Source organism: Achroia grisella, unplaced genomic scaffold (genome assembly GCF_030625045.1).
Source record: "Achroia grisella isolate CSIRO2021 unplaced genomic scaffold, CSIRO_AGI_Agris_v1 utg461, whole genome shotgun sequence".
NCBI lineage: Eukaryota > Metazoa > Arthropoda > Insecta > Lepidoptera > Pyralidae > Achroia > Achroia grisella.
Window position 1 is genome coordinate 3,051,525 of NW_026712871.1, and position 11,976 is coordinate 3,063,500.

At 38.7% G+C, this 11,976-nt stretch overlaps 1 protein-coding gene across 1 annotated transcript; it reads left to right on the forward strand.

Annotated features, from left to right (window-relative positions):
* The first annotated feature begins 4,420 nt into the window (after window positions 1–4,420).
* Window positions 4,421–6,548, forward strand: LOC131845363 (collagenase-like). The gene is made up of 5 exons (XM_059194417.1): window positions 4,421–4,682; window positions 5,075–5,342; window positions 5,667–5,762; window positions 5,916–6,112; window positions 6,405–6,548. Exons 1-5 carry the CDS (start codon window positions 4,494–4,496, stop codon window positions 6,507–6,509), a joined length of 855 nt encoding a protein of 284 aa, XP_059050400.1. The 5' UTR covers window positions 4,421–4,493; the 3' UTR covers window positions 6,510–6,548.
* The last annotated feature ends 5,428 nt before the right edge of the window (window positions 6,549–11,976 follow it).

The following is an 11,976-nucleotide window of genomic DNA, read 5'->3' on the forward strand; positions in this document are numbered from 1 at the left end:
GGTTGCGATTTATGCTACGAAATTTATAGCTTTCTTAAATTATACTTATATATTTGTGATTATATTATTATTACATTATTTTAGTAAATACGTATGGTATAGACAATAGTTTAAACCAAAAATTAATAACAATTTTAGTATAGTTATAAGTAGGAATGTACAGTTAACTCGAGAATGAGAACTTATTGGTAACAAATTGTTTTCTTGAGAATTCAATAGATAACAGTCAATTTGTTACATAATCGTCTTTACGAACTATAATGTGTCAATACCAAGTTTCAGATATTAAATAATGTATATGTTGACAGAGAAGAATTCCGTATTTGCTTAACATATGCTATTACTATCCACAAATCACAAGGCCTTAGTTTTGGCAGTCCTCTTCTCAACATAGCCTCCTCTATATTTAATAAAGGGCAGGTTTACGTTGGACTCTTCAGAGTTAAAACCTTAGATGGAGTACGTCTTAACAATTTTGATCCAAGTCACGAGAGCTCTATTGTAGAGTACAACCATTTGTGGACGTTATACCGCCCCGATTTGCCCAAAAATTCCTGATACTGAATTGGCAATGCACTTGAACATTTAAAAGTTACAAGAAAATATAGAAAATAACACAAAAAAAGACAATTATACCCCGTAAATATACGAAAATACAGTAATTTATCAAAAATAATTTGGTATTAATTTAGTTATAATTAAGTACCTCGTTTAATTTATGTACAAAAAGTAATGATATCCCATCAAAAACATAAATGTGAAATGATAGCCGAGTTTAATATTATGATATATACCTTGATTGTTGACTTCTACGACAAAAGAGATGAGATCTAAATGGGTGCCAAGTTCAATGATCTGTCCTGAAATGTATTTATAACAATATAAAATATCATTTCTTCTTATAACTTAGGATAATATACTGTAGCCTAAGGTCTAACTTGGCTAGTTTTCATATACGAAATATACTGTAGCCTTCGCAAGTTCTAAACATGTTAGTTGTCGGTTCCTATTTTAATATTAATAGTAACTAGCAATCGAAAGTAATAATTGGTATATGAGAACTGGCCAAGTTAGACCTTAGGCTACAGTATATTATCCTAAGTTATAAGAAGAAATGATATTTTATATTGTTATAAATACATTTCAGGACAGATCATTGAACTTGGCACCCATTTAGATCTCATCTCTTTTGTCGTAGAAGTCAACAATCAAGGTATATATCATAATATTAAACTCGGCTATCATTTCACATTTATGTTTTTGATGGGATATGTATATGTAGATCACTAGTGGCTCTACGGTTGACTGACAGATAAACTATAAAGTGCTACATCCGCCACGTGTGCACCTTTTATTTCTATATATGTGCAAGTTTTAATAAGTAAATACAACGATACAGCTAAAACAACAATAAACATTTTACTTTCATTCCGTGTGTTTTGTTTTTCATTCTTACTTCACTTGCGGTAGATCCCAGTAATTATTTCTTTGATTTTATGAATGAAGGGTTGACGCGTTACGTGTCATTTTTTTTTTACATACAGTTTTAGATGCATTACTTTCACCATCGCAACTACACCACATAATTATATAATAGAAAGTATTTTATTATTATTTATTATATGACATATTTGACAACTAAGTGGGTGTGTACAGAGCAGACACAAACACCAAGTAACGCCCTATAACAAATATATATCAAATATTATTTTAAAAATAAGACAATAATCACTGCGTGCACACAGTTTTTGCCCGAGCCGTAGTCGAGGTAATGGACAATGTACAGGACTCCTTACATTCGGGCCGCTGGCCGGTACGACTGTTCCTTATTTTTAAATATTTATATTTTATATCGGTTGCTATGGTTTTGTTATTTATTCCCTTTTTATCTATTCCTTGTATTGCTCTTGCTTTCATACAGTTTGTTACGATATATATTTTTATAATATACTATTACTTTTACATATTGCATCTTTAATTACGACCATCGTTGGCTGCACCCACCCCACAGACCTATACACAGTCGCACACAGACAAACTAAAATACTATATCTATTGTTACACCTTAACAGTATTTATATATTAAAAAAATATGTACACATGTACATAATTACTAAATTGTATATATTTATTTTTAAACAATATATATAGTATCTAAAATTACTTTGCCAGTTCTTCTTTAGAAACTTTTTCTTGAACTGGACAAGCAAATAAGTAAAAATAAATAAACATAACAAACATGTATGTATTGTATGGACTATGGAGCTACCTGAGTAAATACATTCTTGATATTACCTTGAATTAATTTAATATATGTTTTTCTATTCAAACTTTTTTCTGGTTAACATTTCGTCGATTAAATAGAAAAATGACATTTTTCAAAATTATAATCTAGAATTGCCTCCTGTTATATAAGTCAATTAAATTAACCACGCCGTCTTAATCATTATCTAAATACTTTTAAAATCTTATATATACTTCTGTGTCAACTTCAAAACTTTAAACGAAAAAATAATTTAAATAAATTAAAACAAAAATGTACATTGTTGAATATTGTCATGTTTCTATTGAACTGTTCTGTATTTGTTTAGGCCTGGTCGGGCCACTGTTACAATGTCTGCCGCTACTGTAACGAGTCTCTGATAAAATAAATACATATACACAACACAAATACATAATTACCAGCAGGACAATGTCTAAATATAATATTATATTTGTATTTTTAGTCTCCTTATCGAGCTACATGTGATAATATCAAAACATTTCACATTCTGTAGGTATCGAAAAAACCAGACGTCGATAACACTACAGTAAATCCTATTCAGGAAAATGATAAACTCATAAAGATTGGTGCACACGGAACAAGAACCTACAACCAAACCGATTCAAGACATCCAACTAGTTAATAAGTTGTACCTGTAGCCTGTAGGTAACCCTGCCGTCCTAACACACGCCAACTACAGTCCAACTACACCTACCGCTGCCTCTATACGTTTCAATATATACATGCAGCACGCAACTCAATATGTCAATTGGTTGTCTCCTACAACATTAAATTAGATAAAACGTTTGATATGAAATGTATTTATATAATTTAATTGTAATACACATAATACAATCCTGATAAAGCCCATCATGTACCTGTGGAGAAATCTATACAGCCATATTTGACTTCGCCAGCAAAGTTGGAGAACGACTGCGACGATCTCCTTCTAGAAGTGGTTCCTGTTGGTCGCTTGCCGAAGCTGCCCGAAGTAACTTAGTCAGTCGTCCTTACGTACGTCGTACCACATGCATGCATGGCATACAATTTTATAACAAAGTTTCAGCACAAATAATAACAAATGAATCAGTCTATTCTAACCTAGCGGTTACTCTAAGGCTAATTGAATGGTCTTCAGGGAACGGGTATAGCTGATGGGCAGGTACGGACCGTGTAGCGCTGAAGTAGGATGCTGAAATCAGGGGCTCGCCTCGACGCCTCGACGCCTCGACACTTCTCTGGCGTCCATCGGCGGTGGACGGGCTTGGGGCCGTCGATATCCTTCGTTCGGTTGTCGCTCTCTCACGATGTATTTTAAAATATTCATTGGTTTTTGCGTCCGAATTTCCGTGATATCCAGTAGCAATACGTATGCTGATAGTTGGCTTCTTGTATTTGTCGTCTCAATACTTTTAGTTTGTTTGCTTTCCGTTGTCTCTTCGCTCAGTACAACACGTCAAATTTTCTCCAGCACTACTTTCTTTCATATTTCAATTTTTGAAATTTGTCATACAGATATTTTGTGACAGTTATTTTTTCTTACATATAATATGGTGTTTGAGTAACGAAGTAACAAAGAGGTAGATATGAAAATAAATTTCATTCCACACATGTCATTCTCTGGACAATTTGCTAATTTCTGCACCCTGTCCCAAAAAAAAACAAAAGATGACAAATCAAACACATCGAACTACAGGCCAATCGCTATCGCATCTCTGGTGGTGATGAAGGTGATGGAGCATGTAAACATAACTCCTTAAATAACTAGACGATCACGATTTATTGAGGGATCGCCAATATGGCTCTCGCCGTAATTACTCGACTGATGATCTTTTAGTGTGTCTCACACACTGCTGAACTCTTGCCATGAATACCGGAGAGATAGCAGCCTCAGTCAACATCTCTAGCACAGTTCACTTCTGTAGCTCGAAGGTCAAAGTGGCGTCCAAAGAGTTGGACGTGCTCAATAGTTCACAATTGTACACAACTTAAATAATCAGTCAGGTGTTGATATTGTGCGCTGGCCTTTAATTAATTATCATCACAACTAATTACATTATGTACGTATGTCCCAACAATGCGCCGCTAATCTAACATCTTGGTCTAAATTCAGCTGTAATCGTTTAATCAAACAGATTAAAAAGATTTCATGGATTCACGTCCAAAAATATATAAAATTCGGTCGTAGAATCGATCGCATCATATAACGTTGTTACTTCCCTGCCTGAAGATGAAACTGTTATTGCTGGTAGCGCTGGTGGGAGCGGTGGTGGCCGAGGAGCCGATCGGTCTGTACTACCACGAGAACGTGGGCATCCCTCTGGCGGCCGCCATCAAGAGGAGCGAGGAGGCCGGCGACTTCGACGGCTCCAGGATCGTCGGGGGCTCCCCCGCCGCCCTCGGAGACCACCCCCATCTGGTGAGTGACAATACATACTTTATTCCAAGTAAATTTTATAGTTCGAATATTCGTGATTATTATAATATTTAAATATTTCAAAGTGTCTCAGTTGTTAATTTTTATATTTAATAAGGGACCTATTACCCTGAGACACTCCTGGTTAAATCAACTTACTGCACCCATTTGGTTGCAATAACCAGGATGCTGGCGATAACCCTATTGCCACCTTCGAGTATAAAAAAAACAATCAGTATTCCAACTGAGATTTTGTTTTTATTTTACTACTTCTAGTCCACATCAGTCACCTGTTGCATATTCCTGAAGTAAGGGGTGTTACACCTCCGTTTCCTATAATTTCAAATGTATTGTATTATTGAGACTAATCATGAAATATTTTCTATTTCACCCAGGGTGGCCTGCTGATCACTCTCCAATCCGGTGGCACCTCTGTGTGCGGCTCCTCGCTGCTGTCCAACACGCGCGCCGTGACCGCCGCCCACTGCTGGTTCGACGGCCGCCAGAACGCGCGCCAGCTGACCGTGGTGCTGGGCTCCCTGCTGCTGTTCTCCGGCGGCACCCGCATCACCAGCTCCTCAGTGGCCGTGCACGCCAACTACAACACCAACAACCTCAACAATGACATCGCCATCATCAACCTCAACTGGGTCGCCTACACCAGTGAGTAGCCTTATTGCCTTCGCTAATATTGAGAATAACTTAATAGTTCTTGTACAATAATATAGTAACAGTCAAATATTGGATATTGTCTGAATAGTTTACTTGTGATTTCGCCCGAAGCATCTGGACAGCATTCAACATTAGTATAATTAACTTCACATGAGTTAATTTGGAGGTTTCAAGTCCAAGTCAATGATAACTATAACTAAATCGACTCCTCAATAACCTACAGTATCTTATTATAGTGGAGTATTGTGACCGAAATTTGCAACCATCAATAATATTTTGTCATCGTATAATTCTTCATCACCTGTTCGCTTGCAGACAACATCCAGCCCGTGAACCTGCCCACCACTTTGGCCAACAACAACTTCGCCGGCAGCTGGGCGTGGGCCGCCGGCTTCGGACGCACATCCGACAGTGAGCATTAGTTTACTATTATTTATATACCCATCTATATTATTCTCAGAGAACTAACATGATCTTGCTTGTTGCTCTTCAGCGGGAAACTCTTTAGTTTCCTATTTAGTTCTCTCAGCCTTCGCTGGTAATTTATAATGATGACAATTTCAGACACCGGTATCGGCAACAACCAGTTCCTGAGCCACGTGCAGCTGCAGGTGATCACCAACGCAGTTTGCGCCTCCACCTACGGCACCAGCGTTGTCATCAGCTCCACTCTGTGTGTGAGCGGCGCCAACGGACAGAGCACATGCGGCGGAGACTCCGGCGGTCCTCTGTGGCTCTGGAACGGAAGCCAGCGCACCCTGGTCAGTGCCACAATTATTTATTTGAAATATATTAGTAGAGAGTTGATGAACATAATTGTAACGCTCAAATATACATGTATATTTGAGCTTACATCTATTTTATTGCACTCTACCTATGATTAAGTATTTACTTACAAATGTAAATGTTCACGTAGATCAGAGGTTATGGCGTTGAGCGTTGAGGTTTTCTCAAAGGACTACGGTGTCTATGTCCCAGGTGTTACTGAAGTCCGTAACACGTAATGTTTATAGCAATTCCAATTATTAACGCTGTAATTTTAATTTTCCTCAGATCGGTGTGGTGTCTTTCGGTTCCGCCTCCGGCTGCCAGCGTGGCTTCCCCGCCGGTTTCGCCCGCGTCACCTCCTTCCTCTCCTGGATCCAGGCTAGATTGTAAACGCGTCTGACAATTTGTTAAAGTTAATTTTAAGTTAATGTTAAATAAATATTTTTTTGCAATATAAACATATTTTATTATTTCATTTTACTAACAAAGGTTTACAACTAGTGTTACGGAAGGAAGGATGGACTGTATTAAGGCTGGTTAAAAATGAGACACGTTCTTAGGTGAGGTAAAATAGCTGTAATCAGCTCGCTAGCAAAAATATAAAGACAATATGGCATAAGAAAACAAACGGTATATAAAAACAGAACGTCAAAATATAAAATTCAAATATATATAAAAAACATAAAAACTATCAAAAAGGTTGCCATCGGCAACATCCTCCCCAATTTAGCTGATGGGCAACCGCACCAGCTTCTTGGGAGCTCAACGCAGTGTTCCGTCAGTGGTTTGACATCGATGAGACTTGCCAGGGTGGACCGCCATCGTTGCCAGTGTGGACCGCCGAAACTCTGCCTTTAAGTCAGCTACCTCGAGGAAGGTTGCTCTCTAAAATTAGAACCGACCGACGTCGACGACGCGTAGGAGACTGGGCATTTCTATCAGTCCTTGATATTGGTATTAATTTTAATGTTCTTAAAACCAGCGTGCACAAGGGAACATCAGAGACATGGGTCAAGGGACGTGAATTGGCTAAGACTTCTGCATCTACAATAATAATACTTGTCAGCATCCCTTCAAAAACTCGTAGCGTAAATGCAATGATGACTTCATGGCGCACTTAACATTTCTGACAAGGCGTTTTCAAGTGCCACTCATAAACGGTGTTACAGAAGGAATAATGCATAAACGAGTGTTGTGATTGCTTGCTGCATCTAAAATACTCGCACCGTATAGCTTACTCAATGTCTCAGGAACTCTCACAGTACTCAAGAAGGCTGTGCAGTTATCCCAAATAATTTTGTAATAGTGTCCCTCTTCTCGCAACGACTCAATATTGCAACATCTATTTTAATACCTCGAGATGTTGGCAGGCCACAGTAGCATATTGCTGCTAGCTCTTCGGTGCATGAAGATACCTGGCTCTAGCATCTCTTCAGTTGTTGAAGAAGGTAAATGTGTGAGGCTTCTTGAAGCTGCCGACCTCGTAGTTTGGTTACGGCTGCCAGTTGTGCCGAATTTAATAAAATAGAAATCGCTCGCGTGTCTGCGGAAGAGGTAGACATTTTAGTACCTATTCCTGTCGGGTCTAATTTAAAATTATTTTTATTCAATTTGTCTATTTCTAAAGTGTCAGAAGTTGTTACATAATAATTTACATTAACTTCTGAATCCGTCCCTGGTACATTATTTGACGAATGTGAAAAACCAAAAATGACCCAACCCAATTTAGTTAAGTATGCCACGGGTTCAGAGGGACCATTCTCTCGAACTTGTGAAGGAAGGGATAAAAACCAATTATCAATACCTATAATAAGAGTTGGTTGCACATTTTCATAAGAAATAATATTTTTCAAATCTGACAAATGAGAAAACCTTTCTAAGTCAGTTGCACGTAACGTCTGTCGTGAGACACCCAATCTGGCAATGGAACGCACTCTACGTAGTTTAAAAGGATCACCACCAGAATTGCGCCCTTTAATACATATGTCGACAAACTCTACTTCAGACAGTTTTGAGAGCCCCTCAATGCATTCAACCTTGAGGCTAGCCTTCGGTCCAGATACCCTTATAGCGCGAGAAATCTTAGAATCAATAAAGGTAGAAGTCGACCCATCGTCCAAAAGAGCAAATGTGTCGACACTACCCTTAGGGCCACTTACTGTAACCGCCACAACTTTTAACAATGGCCGTAAAGTCTTATATTCATTGACAGTCTGACCAATGAACGTATGAGCAACTGTCTCGTTAACGTTTTTATCGGTTGTCATTATCGGAGGACGAACTGCGGAATTCATGGAAATGTGCGCTCGTGGTTGGTCCTCCTGAGATATATCCTCTATAGTAACATAATTATTACTGACAGAGGACCCCGACACACCCGACAAAAAATGTAAAAGTTTATGATGCTTATATTTACACCCAGAAATATTACATAAATCCCCTCTAGTACAATATTTATATCTATGTAAACCTTTCTTAAGGCATCTGTTACAAACTTTTTCATTTTTACACCACTCAAACCTCTTTTGAGGTGTGACAGAAAGAATTTTTTTTTTTTTTTTTTTTTTTTTTTTTTTTTTTTTTTTTTTTTTTTTTATATATTTCTATTTTGACAATAAAGACATTTTCATGTATTGTCATGCGTATTGTCAACATTGTCACTCAAAGAAAATGTACTAGAATGTGATGAATTTTTCATTTTAGAATTTATTTTAGAATAATTATCGAAAGAACTACTAGGATGATTATTAATTATGCCAAATTGTAATTGAATATTTTCCTCCCTAGTCAAAAAATCAGCTAAAAGTTCAACTAGCATTTTACGACACGCCACAAGTACTAACTATGATATGGTGGTGCGGCCATCTTTGTGGCCTTTACTAACCACCACTGTTCTGTCTGGTAGTAGTGTAGCACACGAGTCATCGTTTACATTATTAGTAGCTGTTTTATCAAGCAGGCGAAAACTTAATAGTAAATAGTAGGACAGCTGTACGTACTGAAGTACGTTACCATCACTTAGAAATACTTGTTGCTAAAAGTTATAAAATAAAAAATATATATATATATATTATTCCTGTCAAATATGTCATAAGAAGAAAGCGGAAACAATTTATGGTTGAGGAATTCGTCTTACTATTGGTAAGACGAATTCCTCAACCATTCTGACGTTCTGCTTACTGTGTACTGTAGTAGTAGAGCAGGTTATCCTTCGCTGATGTTCGAAATACGTAATTACCTGGGTCTATGGTCAATAATATGCGGTTACGCTTTTAGCGGATATTATAGGGCCGCTATTACTTACTTATGTATCCAGTGTTCGTCTGGTAGAGGCAGCAGCAGGAAAAGAGATGACTGTCGTGGCTGTGTATGTATATATAAATAGTAATATATATATAGTCTTATAGTATTTACAGTTGTGAATGATAATAATAATAATATAAATAGAAATTATACAAGAAAAGAAGGGATTCGGTCCGCTGTGACAGGATTGTTATTTCTCTCCCTCATGTGTCGCTAGGCAACGGTGTGCCGCGCGCTATCCGTAGATTCGCCACACGCTGAAAGCGATCAGAGGGCCGCATCAGTTATGGCAAGGAATGATTAAAGTAACTCGCCGAAGACAGTAGATGGTGAAGCGAAGGTCCACGTAGAATATGTCAGACAACGGCCGAAGCAAGCAAGAACGGATGAAGATGGATGAAGAGGAATGGAACGCATGTAAATTACAATCAGAACGAACATTATAAATAAATATAGATTGAGTCTATCAGATTTAAAAGATACCCAGAAATATTTATTAATTTAATTGTATATTGTGTGTGTTTTTTTTTTTTTTTTTTTTTTTTTTTTTTTAAGTTCCAATGCAGTAACCCAATGTAAGGTTTATTACGAATATTGTAAATAGCGCCATCTAGTACGGAGGTCGGTGCATTCTAAAGCCTCAGTCGTCCATCATAATCAGTGCTTCTTACACTTGTGGTCGAGCTCATAAGACTTCCTTTATTAAAGCATACAATAATAATGCACAACAGAAACACTATATATAATCATTTGTATAGTACTACATACTGTGATGACTTCATGGCAAATTACCATTAGCGCCATCTGTGTGAGCGTAGTGTTAACACTCAATTTCATTCGTCACACACAATTTGTAGTAACTTAGTGGGTTCACCGCGTGAACTCATTCAGCGTGTAATTCATTCCCTTATTTATCCCTGTCTTAGACGTTATTAACTTTATTAACAACTGTATACATCATAATCTATCGATACTCCAAGCATATAGAGGTAATTCTATTCCACTAAGGAAAACTTCAGTTTCACAGTGCCAATAATTGTCAATTGTCTATTATTATTAAATAAGTATACTCCGCATAGAAAGAGGTAATCGTAGGTAGTGTGTGTGCAAAGAATTATTATTAACACCACTACAATATACATTGCCACTAACGGCATAGTTCATTGCAGTAATAAATCAATATTACAATTAATATCAAATAATAACAATTGTACACGGACGAATCATCATCGTCACTATAGCGCCACCTATAGCGCTATATATCAAACAACAACAACTGACTAATTGTCAAACCAGACTAGCAAATACAGATAAAGGACGGCTATTGCACAATAGATGGCGCTTAAAACCACAAATGGGAAGGAAGTTAATCAACCGGACAACAGATGGCGCGCAGACAAAAGTAAAAGGCGATGAAGTTTGATTCTGATCACTCAATATATATGTAATGGGCTACAACTATAACCTCCGGTTAGGTTAGGTTAGGTTAGGTTAGGTTAGGTTAGGTTAGGTTAGGTTAGGTTAGGTTAGGTTAGGTTAGGTTAGGTTAGGTTAGGTTAGGTTAGGTTAGGTTAGGTTAGGTTAGGTTAGGTTAGGTTAGGTTAGGTTAGGTTAGGTTAGGTTAGGTTAGGTTAGGTTAGGTTAGGTTAGGTTAGGTTAGGTTAGGTTAGGTTGGGGCGTGGGTCGGGCAACCTCCTAGTATGGGCCTGCCATTGGGAGGCTTCCCCATCCTCGTGGATACGTCCGCGGGGAACGGTGGCCGAGCAATGGTTTGGTTCTGGTACGCCCCGGGCGGGATAGTAGTCGTTCCTTCGGGATACGGCTACTATGTCGGCCAGTAGCCCGGCAGGTTGGGCGGGTTGCGGATTCCTATGCCTCGACAAAAGTCGAGGATCCCGGAGTCAGGAACCCGCCCAACTTCTTGTTTTAGTCTTCGTTTTGTTTGTTTCTTCTTTTGTTTTGGTTTGTTTTTTCTCCCCTTTTGTTTTTGTTTTAATTTATTTTGGTTTTAGTTTGTCTTTGGTTTTTCTCTGTCTTTGTCTGTCTTTTGTCTTTTCTGTCTTTTTTGGTTTCTTTCTTTCTTTTTCCGTTTCGCTGTTGGCAGGAGTCCGGGACCACACCCGTAAAAAGGAATAAAAATGAATGGCTGAACGCAAAAATAAAGTACCCCAGGGAGGTACCGGTCGCTCTGCGGCCGGAGAATCCTCCCCCACCGCACCGGATTTGCCGGGGGTGGGCTGTCCCGCGTCTTCTGGGGGGGACACGCTCAGTCGTAGGAGGGAGTGGGAGGAAGAGGTGATGAGGTGCGTCGAGGCCGTACGAGGGATTGAGGAGCTGGAGATCCACGTGGCCGGCATGGACTCCGAGTGCACGGAGTCCGGATTGTCGGTTGCGTCGGAGGACCTCAACTCCTGTCGGTAACGACGGAGGACTGCCAACGAGGGTGAGCACGTCGCCCAAAGGCTCAGGCGTAAGAGGCGTGTCGTCGAGAAGTCGCAAGACCTTGACTCCGACGACGACGTCGAGGTGGTGCAGGTGGAGAAGCGGGCTGCGA